Source organism: Struthio camelus, chromosome 12 (assembly GCF_040807025.1).
Source record: "Struthio camelus isolate bStrCam1 chromosome 12, bStrCam1.hap1, whole genome shotgun sequence".
NCBI classification, from domain to species: Eukaryota; Metazoa; Chordata; class Aves; order Struthioniformes; family Struthionidae; genus Struthio; species Struthio camelus.
In genome coordinates, this window is record NC_090953.1 from 25640236 (window position 1) to 25660171 (window position 19936).

The 19936-nt window shown below is 56.1% G+C and overlaps 1 protein-coding gene across 1 annotated transcript in view; it reads left to right on the top strand.

The window, feature by feature from the left end:
* The window catches only part of ZNF609 (zinc finger protein 609), a 92137-nt gene that overhangs the window by 68075 nt on the left and 4126 nt on the right, over positions 1-19936 (top strand). The window contains exons 4-6 of the mRNA XM_068957957.1: positions 16080-16167; positions 16766-19118; positions 19436-19802. Coding sequence (XP_068814058.1) covers positions 16080-16167; positions 16766-19118; positions 19436-19802 — 2808 coding nt within the window. The remainder of the gene's footprint in view (positions 1-16079; positions 16168-16765; positions 19119-19435; positions 19803-19936) is intronic.

Below are 19936 nucleotides of genomic sequence, written 5' to 3' on the forward strand. Positions count from 1 at the left end.
CACTTCACTGTGACTGTCTTTGTTATCTTAGAAAATAATTGAAGCTGAGCTTAAACCTGCTTTTCCATAAACAGGCCAGTGCTGCTACTATTTAGCCACAGGTTAGTGTAAAACTTCCAGTGTTGCCAGCATAGATTAAGCTGAAGCTGTGAGTGAGTTTTGTGGCCTCCTGGCTGAAGTCGTTGCTGTGTGTCCACTGCAATTAAACACGGTCACTCCCTTCTTGTTAGCCCCCAGTGCTGTGGGGGAAGATCAGGATGGGACCCGATTCCTCTTTCCTCTCCCCTCTTGAAAACTGTTTTTGAAAGTGCAACTGGTGCAGGACTGAGTGGTGCACTGGCCCCGGATGTGGAGATTAGCACTGAAATTGTTCCCACATGGGAAAGTGTCATGACCTGAGGTATTTGGGAAGGGAGGAGTACCCAGACCGCGCTGGGGGAGACTACCTTGAACAACTGGTAATTGCAAGCTTGAGATGGGCACCTCCAGCTTCCTCATACGCCTCTGCCTCCTCTGTTTTACCTTCCGCTCAGTTGCATGTATGGAAAGATGCAGCCGAATGAAAAGGGCAGGGAGCTGTAAGTGCTGTTTTTCTGCTGCTCCTGAGGCAGGAGGAAGCCACAATGCTGGGAAATTGTACCCGGGGGATTCTTCTTCTCTGAGCTAGACTTGCTAGTAGGAAAAAGAAAACGCACAGCAGCATATGAGAGCCCTGAATGCGGAAGTTGGCATGTGCTGCCAGGCGTCCCCGCTCGCGGCCGGCAGTGCATGGGACTCGGCTGTGCTCTGAGCTGCCCTTCGCGTTCCAGGCGTGTGGGATCTGCTTGGGGATATGGAGGGACAGAGCTGCTAACTGTTTGGAGGATTGCTCGAAGCCTGCAGTCGGTTGCATGCTGTATCCACCCATGCGAAGCAGAGTTAGTGGCTCCTGCTTCCTGTTGCTGCCCTTCGCTCGGTGCTGGAGCCTGGTTACCGCCAGGCTTGTGGGTGACAGGGAGAAAGGGATGGTTTGTGCCATGTTCCCACCTCATCTGCACCATGCCCCAAGAGTCTAGGAGAAACCTTGCGTAAGATCTACTTGCTCTAGCTATCAGCCTGTCCCCGTAGTGCTTTTCTGGCCTCGACAAAGGGTCTGATCACCTTAAAAATTGTAATGAGCTTGGCCCTGAGCCAGGGAAACTGAGGCACGGGCAGGCTGAGTGACTTGTCTGGAGTGGCACCAAAGTAGCTCGTAGTGCAGAGAAGTGTCAGCTCCTCCCAGGTTTTAGGACTGTGCACGAAGCACCAAACCATCTCTCCTTTCCTATGAGTGTGTTTTTCTTGTGCGGTTTTCCTCAGCCTGGTGTCCAGAAAGCCCTGGAGCTGTGGAGTTTGAGACGTGTGGGTATTAGTGCCTCCAGAGCTAGTGTGTCACTGTTTTTACTTTAGATCAGTGTCGAGCAGGACATGAGAAATCCAGGCACTGAAGAGGCGAGGATTAAACCTCTTAGAGGAAGGGTAGAGAGGCAGGGCCCAGCCTCTCCGCAGGACACGTGCTTGAATTCAAGAGTACTGCAAAATCCCCAGCTCTGTTGTTTCCAAAGGTGTGCCTGCAGCTCCGCAAAGCTTTTCTAAAGCTGTCGTGGCATGAAACTCCTTGGAGGCTGATTTCAGTGCTGCTGTTGGAGACTCTCACGGGCAGTGGTGAAGCTGATGAGAGCTTGGACCTCTTGGTCTCTCTGGGGGAAGTCATGAGACGAGGTGCACGGTGGGCAGAGGAGCACAGCCGCTCAAGGAGGAACAAATGGGGGAACCTTGACGTCACAGGAGACAGAGCGCAACGGTCCTTTCCCTGTTCCCCCCAAATCCCTTGACTACTTGAGAGGCATTGAAATGAGAGTGTGAGACGGAGCAGAATTCATCCAGTCTTGCAGGGCTTCGGGTTTTATGAGATGCACGTCGGCTAGCTGGAGGCCTCAGGCAGCAGCTGGGAGTTGTGTGCAAGTGCTAAGTGTCTCCCTGTGCCAATGCTGCTCTGTGTTGAGCTGCGCTGCGCTTTCATAGCAGCTCTGGATAGCTTGTAAAATTTTCAAGTCCTGATTGCCGTGTGGTGCTCTCTGATCTTTCAAAGGAGGCGGCTGTGGCAGGCCTCCTGCTTCTCGCCAGAATTAGCAAGGAAGCCGCTGCTTTGACTGCGCTGCTGATTTCCAAGCCCCTTTCCTCTCGGGCTATGGTTTCTCCTGTAACGTCAGTGCTTGGTGTTTCTTTTTACCCTCCTTTTTCTCCTGGGCCTCGCCAATCTGTGAAGCTCTGCAGCCTGTCTGCCTGTCCTTCCGCATTATCCCTTTCTTTTGCAGCTATCGTTTCAGACCATGCCTCGGAGGCATTCTGTGATTCCTGCAGCTTGGCTATTTTTAGTCTGCAGTAATTCAATGAACTTGTGCAAAGATCCTTCTCTGCCTGGCTCTGCTGGCTGCTGCTTGGTTCCTGCTGTCAGGAACGATGGCTTTTACAGCGAGCCCTGCACTCCTGTCATGCAGAATACAAATCCTGCTGTTTCCTTTGGTCGTTTCCAGTCTGTTGCGTATGTCAGCTCCCAGAGTAGAAGCATCTCTCATACTCAGTTGTATAAGACTAAAAACTTGGGGTGAAGCCATCTCTCTTCCCTGATCCCCTGCCATCTCTCCTGCCTTCCCATCATTGCTGATGGGGCTTACGGGCAAGGCTTGGCTTTGCCAGGGGAGTGTCCCGGACCTGCATATGTGATGTCCAGAGCTAGAGCTTGTGAAATGTATAGGGTGCAACAAGCATCTCTCCTTGCCCTGGAGATTCAGGAGGGATGCAAGGGAGGAGAACCACATGCCTATACGTAGGGCACGTCTACAAAGCAAAACGAGGTGTTTTTCAGCATGGATGAGTGTGCCCGTGTGACTGGAGTCCAGTCCTGAGATCCCCAAAGGGGCCGCTAAAATGCCATTACTGCTTGTACTCATGCAAACTCTAATTTAGCCACAGGACACGCCAGCCTGGGCCAGTCTCCATTCCTCTGTGATCGGGCCAGTCTGTTTCCTCCTGGGTTGACACCCCCTTTTCTGGTGGGTTGAGCAGCATCTCCCATCCTTTCCACCTCACCACACTTGGTGTCTCCCCGAGTCCTTGTGGTGCTGCTGCCACTCCAGGTCAGCCTCAGCAGAGCCACTATGAGCTTCAGCCTCGCCGAACTGCTTGGAAGGGCCCTGTGCTGCAGGAGCAGTGCTGCCGGTATCGATCCTTACCTCCCAGGAGCTCTGGGGGATGGCGCTTTCTGCATGCCGAACTGTCTGAAGCTAAAGTTCATTTCTTAAAATATCAGCCGCTCGGTTGAGTGCAGGAAGCACGTGGTGTCTGCTGGGTGGCTCTGACAGAAGAGTATGTCGCAACGTGTGAACTGGTGTTAAAGCTTCGCTGCACTGTTACCTGAGCAGGGCTGATGGATCCGGATGTTTGCGTGCTGCTTGTGTACAGGTCTGGCCTGCTCCTACTGGATTAATAATAGCAGGTGCAGGGAATGGAAGGGCTTAATTGCAACCGATTTTTTTGCTAAGCAGTTTGTTCAGAAAGCTTTTTTTCCCCCCTCTCGCTGGCTGTGAGCAGTACTTGGCTCGTGTCAGGCATGTCAACATCGGAGATGGAGAGGAGGTTGCTAGCCTGCAACAGCCACTTTCTCCCCAGGGGTGACAGTCCCGTCTCCCCTGGAGCAATTGGCATGTGGAGGTGCAGAATTATGTTTGCTTCCAGTTAATTCCTGGCTTCCTGAACGTGCTGCTGTGAGCACTTCTCGTTTGGCGCTTCTGGGTCTTTGCATGCTTCCCCCACTGGGTTTGTAATGTAACAGCGTAGCAAGGAGCAAGGAGAGACCACTGACACTGGTCAGGGTCGTGAAAGCTCCCACTGGCTCTGCGAGGGGAAGTGCAGCTCTTCTCCGTTGCATGATGTGTCCTTGAAAATTGGATTTGTGTAGGATGTGCCCCCTAGACTCCCGTGGTAATTGCTCTGACGTGGACCTTTTTCCTTTTTTTTTTTTTTTTTTTTTTTTCTTTTTTTTCTGCGAGCTGAAATGATTAGCATTGCTCTGTGCACGCCAGCAAAGGTATATTTGGGCTCATCCAGTTGCATAACTTCCTCCTTCCCTTCATGTGGGTTTGTCTCACAGCTGACCCGCTGAGCTATCTTTGTTTGCTGGAGGCATGAACTCTTGGTTGGAAGGATGCTTTTTTTGTTTGTTTTTTAGTGTGTGCATGTGTGTGCATTTTATAGGCACGTTCATCCCAAAGGATCCCATAGCTCATAGGGGATGAGATCTACCTGCCTCAAACACCTCTGGGAGGGGGGTTGTACAACAGAGGGCCATGTGGATGGTTTACCAGAGCTCCCTTTTTGTAGAAAATGCCTTTTTGAATTGTCTTTGTGGCTGTGAAGTCAGGCAGAAGGGCCCCTAAAGCCTGGCAATGCTGCTGCCGCTTTAGAAAGACAGGCCGGAGAGGACTCTTTTGATATGGTGGAGCGAAGCTCCAAGGAGCTGGAATCTCCAGGCTTGTTGTCCATGCTAGCTCAGCCAGCCTGCCTCGCTGCCGTGGCCGGCTGCTTCTTCTGCCCCCTCTAGACGAGTTGCTGTCAGTAGTCATGTAAAAGCTGTGAGGCTGCGATTGCCAGCAAAGGAAACTTTGGGGCTCCAACCCCCAAAACATCTGTCGCTTGCTGCCCACAGCAACCGCCTGCGGACTTTCAGTTCATCTGCGTTGCTGTGGCTTTGGGCTTGGGTCAGGGTAGGATCTGGGTTGCGTTTTTCTTACCCGCTGGACGTCAGTGGTTGGGCTGCGCAGGACGCTAGCTTGGCCGCGGCGAATGGCCTGTCATATCAGCTCTCCCACCGCCGTGACGGTAATGCCTCTGTGCGCCGCTGCACCTTCTCCGTGCCCATCTTGCGCAGGAAATGTGTTTTGTTAAATGCCTTTCACGGGAGCAGCTGTCTTGGCAGTTTCCCTAATTCTGTTAGGTGCGATTCCGATCTGCAGGAACTATTAACTGATCTAATTATACCGGAAAGCATCACTCCACTCGCTGCCTCGTTAGCTCCTGGGTCTCCTTCTTCCCCCTCGCTGGGATTGGTGTCACCTGGCATGAAGTGCGTTGCCAGGCATGATGGCACCTCCTCGCTCCACTCGTGTGGATGTCGGAGCAGTGACTGGACTGGGTCCTGACACCGCTCATGCCGTGAAACCATCCTGGACCATAGCGGTGGTGTTTGCAGCCAAAACAAGCCGTTGCCTGACATACAAACCTTCATAGCAACGAGGATCACAGCATGGCAACAGCAATTACACAAAGGAAATAGGAGAAAATGTAGCCCTCCAAAGCCCTTTGTCTCTGTTGGGGTGGAAGGCCAGGGCAGGTTGCCCACAGCTGACCTCCATGAGCTTTGTGCTCTCTGGGGGCTTGGATTGCACTTCTGCAGGCCCTCTTTGAGCCTTTCTGTTTTTGCAGAACCTACAAAGTCCCAGAGGTCTGGGAGATGCGTTGTTTGAGTCGAGGGAAGAGCAGGAGACCCACGTTACTTTGGGAGACAATAGGAAAGGGCTGGGCTGGAGTGTGAGGGCAGATTGGACGATCTTACCTCAACCACAAGGAAGCTCTGCCCCAAAGAGATGGCTTTGCACATTGAATGTGCTGCCTCACTGTCACCGGTCCCCTTAGATTGTGACTCTTGTAGCTGGGAATATCTCTGCCTCTCAGGATGCCTAGTAATATTGGGGATGCTTCAGTAGTGGAGATGGGCCAAGATTGCATCACCCTGAGGAGAGTTACAGCACTGCTGATGTCTGGGTCTTGGGGCTTCAAAGGGGGATACACAGTCCCCTAGAAACAAAATCCAGCGTTCGTAGCCCTGTGAACTCAAATCCAGAAATAGGAGGTGAATTCTCAAGGCTTTTACAGCAACGGAGAGGAGCACAGGAACATGGGTATCTCTCTTGCCTTGATAGCATTTCAAAAGTAACGAGCGATTGTAAATCCTCTCCGAGATTGCTGAGCCATTCAGCAGAGTCTGAAAGGGCTCGACGCAGTCCTTTGAAACCTCCTGCAGCCATTACTAACGTGGCTGTGTCTGCTGTGATCTCCGGATTAGCAATAACAGCGGCTTGCTTTGGGCCAGGGAGGCTGGAGCGCGGTCTGGTGCCGTTTGGTGAAGGGGATCCTCTTCTCTGGTGTGGTGAGGGTTGCTGGCGTTTGACGCCGTCGGGCTGCAAACTCCTCCTGTTTCCCTGATAGATGGGGAGGCATCAACCCTCGAAGCGAGGTGGCTGCTTGCATGTCTTCTTAGAGAAGCAGAGCTTTATTATGCATAATTTCCTGGTACTCCCACAGTGCGACCGCTTCATATCTAATATTTGCTGGCAGAATGCTTGACAGTACTGGGAGGCAGGGAACTCAAGTAGAGCTAATGCACTGCTTATCACTCTCAAAGCACTGTTTATTTCAGCATCTGTCAGCTTTGTATGAAGGCTGTTTTATCAACAGGTGAGCAATATTCTGCTCCAGACAGGACTATTGCTCCTGTCGAACTCCCTGAGGCACGTGTGCGGCTGCCCTGGGTAATACCAGCTGGGGCTCCTGTTTTAACCGCCAAGCACTGGATGAAAGGGCTTGTTTACAAGGGGGCTCTTGAGCTCCAATCTGCTGTGCCACGCTTTTATGGGAGTTAAATTGGTTTCGATGCCTCTACCTTCCTTCTCTGGGGGAGCAAGGATGCATGTCCAGGCTGCTTGCAAATGGTGTGTGGCCTGATGCGGCTATTGGGAGCCCGCTGGACCTTGGTGCTGTGGCTGTGCTCTGCCTGGCTCGCCAAGCTCGAGAAGCACCGTCGTGTGCCAGCCGGCTGGGTCTGCGGTGCCAGGGCATCTGTCACCTCCCTCCCAATGTGATAAACCTCCCTCCTCAGCACGGAGCTGGCCAGCCTTACTGCCAGCAGGTGAAATTATCTTGGTGCTTGGTAGTGCTCCATCCTGGGCCTGTCTCCCTGGGTAGGGTGAGGGGCAGTCGGGGAGAAAGCTGCGGCCCAGATCCCTTGCTGGTGCTGCCTGGTGCAGCAGTTTTCACCACTGGTCTAGCTGGCCCTTGCAATCATCCAGGCACGTTTCCCCGAGGAAGAGGATCGGGGCAGTGGGTGGGAGAACAGAGTGCAGGTAGTGCCCAGCACAAGCTGACACCCAAACACTTGGGCTGCTGGATGGGGTACCGGGCCCTGGTTTTGCTGTGGAAGACAAAGTGATTTTCCTCTGTTGTTTGTTGGGCTGTGGCAGATTGGTCCTTCCAGGAAGGTGTCAGGATCTCCCTGCTATGGTGCACCAGTCCTTTCCCTCAGACACTGAGATGTCTGCTGACCAAACTGAAAGATGTGATGGTAGGTAGAAAGGAGGTAGGTGAGTTGCTGGCACTCATAATGATGTCCGCCAGAGCTCTCCTCAGAGCTCTCCTGGCTCTGAGGCTGGCAGGGCCTGTTCACATGCTCAGGGTTAAACTCTTCCTCAGACTTGCAGTTGGGAAGTCCCTTCCGGCAGCTCTCAGTGGTGGAGGTCGGATGTGTGTGCACTGTTGTTGGTTTTTTGTTTTTGTTTTTCCTTTCTTATTCCTCTGCAGCGTGGATCCTCTGGCAATTTTGTGCAGCCCCCTCCCTCACTGGTGTGGTGATGCAGGGTGCTGGTAGGGCCTGGGATCTCTCTGCTCTCCTGCTGTCACATCGTGGCTGTCATTTGTGGTTTGTTACTGAAGGTTGATGCTTGTTATGGGCTTTGGGTAGGAGTGTGACAGCAGGAGCTGTGCCTGTTTGATGGACAGTTAGTTCTCAAGGACCCACTACATGGGATTGGTGACAAGTGACTGGTGTACTTATAATGGCATGTCCTACGGTCACTTTAGTCACTCACAGGACACCCTTGCTGACTCTTTTGCCTTGAGTAGAAGCTGGTATGGCCCCAGCCCTAGGTATCTCTGCTGTTTTCCCTGCCCCAGCATGAGGCCCCTCTCTCCACATCGCCTTCCTGTCCCTTCAAAAGCTGTGCCTTAGATGGCTGGTGACAAAGATCTAGCTCCAGTAACCCACCTTGGCTCTTGCCTGGACGTCTCTGAGATCTGAGCATTGATCTTTGCATGCATTTAATGGGAAGATCGTATCTTTGTCTGGCCCTGCCTGGGAGACTCTGCAGGAGGCCAGAGAATATTCTGGGAAGTACGAGTGCAACTTACGGCAAAGCTGGGGCATCCCAGAGGTGTGTGCTTTACTACTTGGGCTTTGTGCGTCATCAAGCATAGAGCTTTCCCTGGGAAGTCCCAGGCAGAAGTGGAGTCATCCCAGTGGGGTGGAAGAAATACCGTCAAGGCTTGTTACTCTTTACCTTCTGATGATGGCTGGATGTGCTAGCTGTACCTGGGCAATGCCCATGTCCTCGGGACTGCCCTGTCCTGCTGCATACACCAAGCAGGCAGCAGGAGAGCTTGGTCCACTTCATAGCACGGGACCTTGGCTCAGGGAGGCTGGGACCAGCTAAGGGTCATGCCAGAGCATGGATTCCCCCAAGTCACTGTTGTCCGTGAACTGTCTCTCAACATGAGAGGGGGAAAAAAGCAGCACCCCTTCCAGCTGAGGCTGGAGCATCTTTAAACAAGGAAGGAGGAGCTGAGAGGCCATAGGCTGGGCCCCTGCTGGGTAGGGGTTAATGCAGGAGGCAGCAGTGGAGGTGAGAACCCCTCCTTGGGTGCAGTTAAGCTGAGAGAAGGACTAGCAGCTGGAGAAAGTCATGGAAGAAGGGTATTAAACGCACTAAACTTGCCACAGAGCTCGAGGCTTGGAAGAGTCCTGGAGCAGGATTGCTGCATGTTCAATCTCTGCTCCTGACCACTGTTGCAAATGGGATACTGGGCTAGATGGACCCTGGATCTGAGCTGCTTCATGGACCTGTGGGCAAATCACAACTCCTCATGGTAGGAAATGCCCGCCAGCTGTTGTCCTGTCAAGTTTCAGAGGCTCCTCGCACCCAAAAGTCAGCAAAAATTTAGCAGAGCTCTCCTTGCCAACAGCTCCACTGCTGTTAGACAGCCTCAGTGGCAGTGGAGATGTCTTGGGCAGCTGCCGGCCTGCTGGAGCATGGCAACCTGCAGAGGAGGAGGAGGAGGAGGTGGAGGTGGTAGAGCTGGCCCTACTTGGTAGCTTTCTCTCCTAGGGAGCAAACTGATTTCTCCATCTGGGCACTGAGCTCAGACCACCATGCTCTGCTGCAGGGTGCTGGGGGTCTCTGCCTGCTCATACCTTCTCTTGTACCATCCTGGTTTTGGTGGTCAGGCTTGTGAGCCTAAAGCAAGGAAGAGAAACTTCATGTGGAGTTGCTCCAGTATGGAGTTGCTCCTGGACTGCCACGAGTGCTGCTCACAGATCATACGTGATTTGGGAGTGGGGCCTCCACCTCCAGTGCGGCTCTTGGCTTGGAGGGGTGCTCATGAGGCAGGTTGTTCCCTGCGGCACAGCATGGACCGTGGCTCTTTGTCTCTCTTTTCCCCTCTCCTGCCCTGAGATCCCGAGCCCTCTTGGCCCTGAGCAATGTGAAGGCAGATGTGGTACTGCCTAAAGCCCCTTGTGCTGAGCACGGGTTCAGCCAGCCACCCTGCGAGCCTCCTAATGAGGGGGCTGTTCAGGCACTTGCTCTTCCGAGCTGCAGAATGAGGTCTTCGCTAAGTGAGAATCGACCCCTCGGGGCTGATCTATCAATGTCGCCTCGCTCCCAGAAAGCTGCAACCCCAGGCAGAGGGGGCAGCCAGCACAAGGGACTCGGACGACCAGGAGATCGATGCAGCTCTCCAAAGATCATTGGAGGCAAATGGAGCAATTCTCCAGGCGGGGCGTTGAGGTTGCTTAAGCTGTCAGCACTCATATCTGAGAGCCAGCAGGGCTCAGTGCCTGAGCACAGCTCTAATTAGTGAACTAAAGGCCGGGATGAAGGTGCTCGGCTGGCTGTGATGACCTCCTCCTGCCGTGTGTCCTCCAGGCATGTAAATAAAACCTCCCTCCTCTGCTGCCAGCCGGGCTGGGAGGAGGGTTTGCAGCTGCGTAGGCAAATATAGGACACAAATATGGGTCCCTGCATACCTCGGGAAGGGCCAGCGCTGCCAGCTTCCACCTGGCCAGTCTGGCAGCGGCCGCAAGCTGTCGCCTCTTTTTTCCGCACCGTGTTTGCCTTGCTGTCTCCCTCTCCGTCTGCCTTTCTCCCTGGCTCCTGCCCCATCTTGCCCTTTGTTCTCGGCTCTATCTCCCCCGCTCCTCTTTCGTGCACCCGAAGCAAAGGATAAAGCGTGAGCAGCCTCAGCTGAGTCCGTTTTCACCTTCCTAAGTCTGGCTGTGCCGTGGGTCTCTAGCTGTCTCTGCGAACAGCCCGAAGCGGTGGCGTGGCTACAGGCCGTTCGGCACTCGTGCACGTCCTGGAGTGTGGCCTCAGCCTGGATCTGTCCCGGGAGCCAGTCCTGCCATTGTGGTGCCCTGCTCCAGCACATGCCGAGGGCCCTGCTGGTCCCCAGCTTCATGCTCCGGCTCTCCCCACATGGGGAAACCATGTGCAGGGCTGGTCCTCCACGCTGTAATGGCTCTGTTTGCGGAGCAAACTGGCAGAGATGCTGAAAGCAGGGTCTTTCCAGTGGAAATGCATGGTCTCATCTCATCTAGCGCTGGGCATTGCCTTCCCCCAGGGCTTTGGAAGGTGGATTTAATGCAACGCTGTCCTCGATAGCCTTGTGTCTCCCCAGGCTTTGCCTCTTTCTCTCTTTGACCCACTGGCTTATCTCCTGTTAGGTCTGTGCCCTCTCCAGCCCTACTCCGGGACGCTTCCCTTTCCTGAATGTCCTACAGCTGCACCTGGCGAGTCCCAGATCTGTTGCTAAGGTGCACCCATGCAGGGACCGAGCATGGACTGGGCCCTGGTAGCTCCCAGTCCACCAGCTGTGGGGTGGATGGGTGCCCAGGTGATGCGTGGAGCAGGACTTGCCTCTGCACCCCCTCCTGCGAGAGGTCTGGATTTAGGGTGGGAGAGGCTAAGGCAGGCTCTTTCCCAGCCCTGTAGAGCTAGGAAAGTGTCAGTGCTTCACAGCTAAGTTGTTTGATGCTTCAGAGCAGACAGTAGCTGAATTTAGGCACCCTCACTGCCCGGGGAGAGGATAATCTGCTTTGGAGCAGGGCACGTGGTGTACTTGAGCTTGGCTTTGCTGGCCGGGCTGGTTTGCAGCTGGAACGACGATGGGGCGAGCCAGCACTGGGAAGCCTTCACCTCCTCGCTGTGTGTTCGCCTTTCTCCGTCCTACGCCTTCCCAATCACGCTGCTAGGAAGCTGCTTTAGCAAGAGGGGTCTCCCCCGGCAGGGAGGTAAAGAGAAGACCCCCAGCCAGCACTGGGGATGAGTAATCCTGCCTTTCTCGCCGACTCTTTGCACGAACACCAGCAAATCGTGTCCCTGGCCTTTGCCTTGGGTCTGCAAATCCAAATAAACTCTTCACTCGCCTTTTCTTGGTCCCTGCAAAAAGGGGGTTATAAAAATGAGGGCTCAGGCACCGCACTTGCCTCATTCGCTGCTGCAAGGAGAAACTCTGGATTGCCGTTTGTCCTCCTTTGCGTCCTCTGCTGTGACCACGAGCTAGCCCTTTGCTGCCTTCGTTTCCCACCCCCCTTTTCCCTTTTGCTCTCTCTTCTCTGTTTGCACTTTTATAGACTTATCTCGTGTTGCTGCCTGTGTCTCCCCAGAGGCAGGCAATGGCTCGCTCCCAAATCAATGCCACGTTCCTAGACAGCAACCCGGCGGTGTCAGTCCACCTTCAGTGCGGCATTTCATTTTCCTGCTGGGCGTAACTCTGCCCTGCTGCAGTGACATGAGCACTTAGCAGCCAGGACCTCGGCCTTTGGAAGCGCTGAGTGGTTTTCAGCCAGGCTTGGATGGTATCGATTGCTTGAGAGCTTTGGCGGTGTCGCCTTTCCCCGAAACCAGGTGCGTCTGGAGTTGTTCGAGCAGGTTTCCTCCTTCCTGAGATCCGTCAGGGCTGCGCGGTGGCGGCCTCCTTGTACGTTTGAGCACCTCCAGCCTTCCTAGGAGGGGCCGGGTCGGCAGGAGAGCTCCTGCGCCCTGTGCCATGACGTCGTCGGGGGTGGCCAGGCAGCCGCAGGGCCTGGCTTCGTTTAGGGGCAGCCTTCTCGTCTTTGCGAGGCGTCGAAGGCCAAGGATGGGTCCTTCTTGATGCCCTGCTCCTCCTCGGGCTGCTTCTGCTCTGGGTGTGGAGTCTTCCTCCAGCAGCTCCGTGCTCTGCTCAGGCCCCTTCAGCTCTGACTTTTCTAAATGGGAAGCCCGAATTTTGAACCCCAGAACGGGTCAGAGCCTCCAGGCTCCAGGCCTCCTGTTTCCTCCAGGCCCCGCTGCGTTTCGACCCTTTTCTTGGCAGAGGCCCCTCGCGGCAGCCTGGCCGTAGCCGCGATGCCCTTTCCCGGACCTCGGCGCTTCGCTCTCCCCTAGCCCCGCGTCTCTCCGAAGCAGAGCCTGCCAACTCCCCGGCCTTTTCCGCGAGGGGGTGCTGCTGGAGGCAGAGCAGGCCACCTCGGCGCCGCGTTGCCCTCCGCCGCCGCCGAGCGAGCCCGGGGCGCTGCCTGCTTGCCGCCGGCCTCGGGCCGCCCTTGCCCTGCCTGCGCCTGCTCCTCCGCGAGCTCCTGCCGCGGGGGACGGCGGGTTCAAAAGCTTCTTAGGCTCTGTCCCCGCGGTTTAAATTGTCCTGTGTTATTGTTGGGGGATTAGGAGGGGATTTTGTACGATTGGTTGCAGCGGGTTAAATATAGGCTGGTGCGTGCTGGAGGGTTTGCACTTAGCCCTGCGCCAGGCTGTCGCGGCGGAGGGGAGGGAAAGGATGGCCGCTCTGCGGCCGGGGCCGCTGCTGAGCGCGCTGGCTCGCTCCAGCTCTTCATCTTTCATCGCTCGCCTGTGATCACGGCGGCGGGAGAAATGCCAGCACGTCCTTTCTAATATCACACGCCAGCCCTGGGACGCGCAGAGCCTCTGGTGGCTTGTCACACAATTAACTTCTAACAGCGCGCGGGAAGGCGGAGGGGGACTCGCCGCTTAGGTCTCTAACTGCAGGTTGCCTTCAAAGAGCTATTGAACTGGCGCTGGCTGTGCGGCTGCTCCGGGGGAAGGCAGGCGAGAGCTGCTCCTCCGAGACTGTCAGCCGGGAAGGACGAGCTGGTCGTGACGGGTGGCTGGAGCGAGAGGGAGCTGAGAGCAGTCCCTCGGCCCCAGGCTGGCAAGAAGGGGTCTGTCCTAGGGCTGCTGGGCTGGAGTCGGTCTCCCGGCGGCTGCTTTGCCCTCCTCCGTCTCCCAGGGGCATCCCCGAGGTGCAGAGCGGCCGCGGCTCGGCGGAGGTCCCCAGGGGTCTGCGTGTTTGGGCTGGGTAGCAGCACACGGCCGTCGGCTTCCCTATGCAGATATGTTTTAAGGAAGGAGGGCTGGAGTGCTCCTGCCTGCTAAAAAAAAAAAAAAAAAAAAAAAGGCTATGTTTGGAGGCACCAGGGCAGACAAGGCATCGCGGACCGCCCTCCGCGCCTCCTCCTCGCACCACTTGGGATCAGCATTGCCCTTCGCTCACCTCTCTCCCTTCCGTCTTCCCCGCAGCATGGCGCTGCGAGCTCAAAGCGGTTGGTTTCACTGCTCTTTTCCAACCCGCTTGGTTCGCTGAGTTGCATCCTTCCTATCTTTCCTGACCTCTTGCAGCCTCTCCTAGCTGCCCAGGGCTAGGTTACCTGCTTTGTGGAGCAAAACCAGCTGTGCAGGTGCTGCAACCCTCAGCCGGGACGTGCAGGCCATGCCGTGGTGCTCCAGCACTGTGGTGGGTGGGCTGTAACCTTTCCTTTAGCCCTAGTCTTGAGCACTTCCGCTGCCTCCACATTAATGCAGGTCTTTTTGGAGCTCTTCTCTAAAGGCAGGACGAGTCTCCTCCATCCTGCTCGCAACATGGATGGGGATGGAGCAGCCTGCCCACTCATACAGGGATCAGAGCCAGCTGCAGGTCTCAGATGTGCACTATGACCATATCTTCCCATGATCTGCTCCTGCTGGAACGGCCAATATTTTACAAGAGGAGAAAGAGAGAAAGGGTTTGAAACACCAACAGTTTTCCCCGTTGTGCTTTCTTCGTGGAGCCTTTTCTGTTCTATTCCTCTTTTAAAATGAAACCTGTATTTTGGGCCTCGGCTCCACGAGCGTCTCTTGATTTCATATATAATCTCTGTGAAGCCTGCAGCTGGCTGCTGGCACGTTACAACCGGGGATACAGACCAAGATTTACAAATGTGCTTCAGGCACAGCTGTTCTGGGCTCCCTCGGCTCCATCCATCTTCTGGGTCTGCGCGGCTGTATATCTAGCTGCACTCATCTGCCCTTGTAAATGAGATTTCTATCTCCCAAGTTTTACCTTGTTCAGATAAATGCACTCAGTGCAATGGACTCTGCTCCTGGTCGAATTAGTTATGCAGTAATCAGAGCAGTCCATCGCTGGGAGGAAATATCCACTTGAGTTCACTCGGCTAATGGCCTGAGATTATTTAGTGTAATTGCTTTCTTATGGAAGCACTTGCAGCCTGCTGGCCACGAGAGACCTGGGAAGGTGCTAGCGCTGGGCAGGCTCGCCAAGCAGGAGCAAGCTGGGTCTTCCCCTGCACTTGCACGTGGTCCGGAGGAAAGCTGAGAGATGCCGTGCAAGAGTCACCTGGCCCAGGAGAAAGATTGCCTGGGTTTGTGTCCTTGGCAGGGATCTCCTCCGGCTTTCTGCTATCTCTTCCCAGCCTAAAGTTGTTTGCAGAAACTGATGCTTCCAGTTCCCCGACAGCTTTCTGAGATTGGCATTGCCCAGGGCTTGCCCGATGCTGGGGCCTGGCCTTGCACGGCTGTAGTGCGGAACAGGAGGAGATGTGTCTGCTGCTGCTGGTTTCTCCAGGCAGAGGGAGGTGGCAACATGGAGATGGTGCCTCGTGGTGGGTCTTGGTAGGTGTCCTGTGCATGCAGGACCAAAATGAGCTGCAGACAAGGGTTTTCCCAAAGGTTGGGATCTCCTGCAAGGATGCTCTGGACCCCTGTGCTGGGCTTGAGGTGGTCCATGGAGGCCAAGCGACAGTTGGGCTGTGCGGGGATGCTGGGCAGAGCTTGCCATCTAGTGGGCAAAATCATCTCCTCCATTGGCCTCCAAGAGGACTCTGGGGTTTGCAGCCCCGCTGTGGGGGTCTGCAGCCTTGCTGTGGGGGTCTGCAGCCTTGCTGTGGGGTTCACAGCCTTACATTGCCGTTTGCAGCTCTCCTGTGGGTTTCACAGCCTTGCTGGGGGGTTCACAGCCCTTGGCCCCCGGAGATCACCCCCCCCCCCCGGGAGAGTCACATACAGCCAACGTGGATCTTCAGGCCCCTCAAATTAAGCAGCCCCTTGGGGCTCATGGTTTTTAGCATCTCTGTGAAAATGCAGGCAAGCAAAATGCTGAGCAGCTCAAGGAGCAGAGGTTAAGCAGGCACTAGGCAGAGCCCTGCCAAGAGAGGGGACGAGCAGGGTGGTTTCCCATTGTCCGCGCTGCTCCAGCCTGGAGCCTAGTCTCTCACATATCTGCTGAGATGTGGTGAGAGCTGGCAATGCCACGTGGCCCTCCAGGGCTTCTGGAGACCCAGGACAAGGTCATCCCATCAGGTGTGAGGATGCCTGAACGTGTCCGCATCCTCACTTGCAGGAGAGGAATTGTTTAAGGCAGTGATTGGTGTCCTTTATCTCCACATTACACTAAACAAATCACTCCCCGCATTGTGGAGAGGCTTGCCCAAGGCCCAGCCTCCTTCTCTGTTTCTCTCTGACCCTAGAGCTGAGCCCATCTCTGTGCGTGCTGTTGTTCCTCCTGTCCGTCTCGAAGGGGGAGAGCCCCCTTTTCCTGTAGCCTGATGCCCATGGAAGGGCAAGACACCCATGGAGCCGTGGGGAGGCCTGCCTGGCCGCGTGTGACCCTGTCTCCTTGCCTTACAGGTATGCTGGTAGTCAACGTGACCTGGAGGAACAAGACATACGTGGGGACGCTGCTTGACTGTACGCAGCACGACTGGGCACCTCCCCGGTAAGTGCATGGAGGGGCCTGGCAGGACCTCATGCTCCCTCAGCCGACAAGCACCCTGCTCGGTTGGGTTGTGCCCACATCATTCCCTGCTTTGCCTAGATGCAGAGGGGAAACCCAGCTGCGTTCTGGCCTCGCGTCACCCAGCACGCTCTACCCATTGCCCTTGGAGCTGCCGTGGCAGGCAGTGTCTCCTCCAGCCAGCTCGTGCTTGTCCACGGCGCCCTGCCAAGTTGCTAAAGCAGAGCTTGCGCTGTACCATTGCCATGTGCCCAGCCCAGGGCTGCTGCCATGTGCCTGCTGCCAACCCCCGTTCCTGACATCTCCTTGCTGCACCCGCAGCTCTTTACTCCTCTGATCTCAGGCTCCTTTTCCCTGGGGACTGAAGCTAGCTGGGCATTTGCTGTCTGAGCTCTCTTAACGCTTTCTTTGGTAGTCCTGGGGGTGACGGGGGCCAGTTCTCAGGACTGGCAGCGCTTAGCCCCGTTCACAGCTCCCTGCAGAGCTCAGACCATCCCGGGGAAGAAGGGGTCCCCTCCGAGCAGTGGGGATGGTGTAGCTTGGCCCAGCCATCGCTGGACAAGCTCCTTGTTCTCTGCAGGTTCTGCGACTCTCCTACCAGCGACCTCGAGATGCGCAACGGCCGGGGCAGGGGCAAGCGCATGCGCCCCAACAGCAACACGCCTGTGAACGAGACCGCCACGGCTTCAGACAGCAAAGGGACCAGCAACAGCAGCAAGACCCGGGCGGGAGCCAACAGCAAAGGGCGCCGGGGAAGCCAGAACTCCTCAGACCACCGCACGCCACCCAGCGGCACCACAGAGGACGTAAAGGCCAGCCCCTCCTCCGTGACCAAGCGGAAAAGTAAGCCCCTCTCAGATATGGAGCTGAACTCCAGCTCGGAGGACTCGAAGGGCAGCAAACGCATCCGCACTAATTCGATGGGCTCGGCAGCGGTGCCCCCAGCCACGGTCAAGGTGGAGCCAGCTGTCCTGGATCGAAATTGCCCCTCTCCCATCCTCATTGACTGTCCCCACCCAAACTGTAACAAGAAGTACAAGCACATCAATGGGCTCAAGTACCACCAGGCCCACGCACACACAGATGATGACAGCAAGCTGGAGGCGGACGTGGACAGCGAGTACGGCGAGGAGCCCTCCTTGCACTCGGACATTGGGAGCTGCAATGGTGCTGCCGTCTCTCAGAAGGGCTCGCTCTCGCCAGCTCGCTCAGCCACCCCAAAGGTCCGCTTGATGGAGCCCCACAGTCCCTCCCCATCTAGTAAGTTCAGCACCAAGGTCCCTTGCAAGAAGAAGCTGGGTGGGGAAGGAGACACTGACCCCGGTGCCCTGTCCAACGACGGCTCTGAGGATGGTCCCTCGGTGGCCGATGAGACGAGTAACGACGGCTTTGACTCACTGGAGAAGAGGTGCGTTGATAAGGACAAGTCCAAGAAGGCATCTGCTGCTAAGCCGGAGAAGATCTCTTCCAAAAGCTTGAAGTCTGCCAGACCCATTGCCCCAGCCATCCCCCCACAGCCAATTTACACCTTCCAGACAGCCACCTTCACTGCAGCCAGCCCTGGTTCTTCCACAGGCCTCACCACCACTGTGGTCCAGACCATGCCCAATAGCCCTCAGCTCAAGCCCATTCAGCCAAAGCCTACAGTGATGGGAGAGCCCTTCACAGTCAACCCTGCCCTGACCCCTTCCAAGGAGAAAAAGAAAAAGGACAAGAAGAAGAAGGAGCCCAAGGAAGTAGAAAACCCTCTGACTCCTGGGAAAGTCTGCAGAGCGGAAGAAGGCAAGAGCCCTTTCCGGGGGGAATCCAGCGACCTTGGGACAAAAGGCGAGGGACTGCTGAACGGTTCATCTGACCCTCACCAGAGCCGGCTCGCCAGCATCAAGGCTGAGGCGGATAAAATCTACAGCTTCACAGACAACGCTCCGAGCCCCTCCATCGGTGGTGCCAGCAGGCTGGAAAACACCAACCCAACCCAGCCCATGACCCCACTGCACGTCGTGACCCAGAACGGAGCAGAAGCGAGCTCGGTGAAAACCAACAGCCCAGCCTACTCGGACATCTCTGACGCAGGTGAGGATGGGGAGGGCAAGCTGGAAAGTATGAAGGCAAAGGATCCTGAGCAGCTGGTCAAGGAAGGTGCAAAGAAAGCTCTCTTCCCCCCACAATCCCAGAGCAAAGAGTCCCCTTACTACCAAGGCTTTGAAACCTACTATTCCCCTGGCTACCCCCAGGCAAGCCCGGGGCCCTTGAACCCTGGCAGCCAGGCTGCGGCCGAGACGCAGGCCTTGAAGCTAAAGAAAGACGAGGAGCAAGAGAGCCCGGAGGTGAAAGTGAAGAGCGAGGGCTGTGAAGAGAAGAAGGCAGAGCTTGGCAGCTCCAGCCAGCAGCCCTCGGTCATCCAGCAGCGTCCCAACATGTACATGCAGTCCCTCTACTACAACCAATACGCCTACGTGCCCCCCTATGGCTACAATGAGCAAGGCTACCATGCTCACCTGCTGAGCACCAACCCTGCCTACCGCCAGCAGTATGAGGAGCAACAGAAGCAGCGACAGAGCCTGGAGCAGCAGCAGCAGCGAGGACTGGAGAAGAAGGCGGAGCTGGGCCTGAAGGAGAGGGAGGCAGCTCTCAAAGAGGAGTGGAAGCAAAAGCCACCCATGCCCCCGACGCTTACCAAGGCCCCAAGCCTCACGGACCTTGTCAAGTCAGGGCTGAGCAAGGCCAAGGAGCAAGGAGGTGCTGATATGGCTAAGTCTGTGATCATCCCCAAGCTGGAGGACTCGTCGAAGCTGTCTGGCAGCCAGGTAGCCGAGGGACTTAAGGTGAAGCTGAGTGAGGCCAGTCACCTTGGGAAAGAGAGCACCGAGACGAAGACTGGCTCTGAGTGTGGCCGGCAAGCAGAGGTGGACCCTGTCCTCTGGTACAGACAGGTAATGCCCGCACACTGCCCGCCAGCCCAGGTGCTGGGCCCTCTCCTGTCACGTCTTGTAGGAAGCCCCATGCTGGGGGGTTCATTCCTGTCAGGATGTGACCCCATGAGGTTGCCAGTTGGGCCGGGAGCGATGGGGCTGCGAAGGACTGGGGATGATGGGCTGCTCCAGGAGAACAAGGAGAGCCTGGTGCCCTGGGAAGGGGGGGGGGGGGGGGGGGGGGCTGCACTGGTCTCTTCCAAGTTCTAGTTCTGGGTTTTTGGGGCATGTGGGGTTGGGGGGAGGCAACTGCTCTGACAGTTCACTGGTTCTTGCAGGAAGCAGAGCCCCGGATGTGGACCTATGTTTACCCTGCAAAGTACTCGGACATCAAGACGGAGGATGAGCGGTGGAAAGAGGAGAGGGATCGGAAGTTGAAGGAAGAAAGAAGTCGAAGCAAAGAAGCTGTGTCCAAGGAAGACGGGAAGGAGAGCGCCAGCTCTGAGTGCAAACTGACCCCCACCGAGGAGGCTCGCATGGTGGGGAAGGACCCCAGGCCGAGTGTCCATGTCCCCGTATCTTCACCCCTCACGCAGCACCAGTCCTACATCCCCTACATGCACGGCTACTCCTACAGCCAGTCGTATGACCCCAACCACCCCAGCTACCGGGCCATGCCCACGGTCATGATGCAGAATTACCCAGGTAGGAGAGCCACGGCCTTCTCAAGAACTGCTGTCTAGCCCGGGGATGTCCCTTCCTAGGCTGTGCCTGTGCCCTGCCCATCCTCCTGGAGTGGGGGATGGCTGTGGGCCAGAGCTACCATCGTCTTCGTGGCT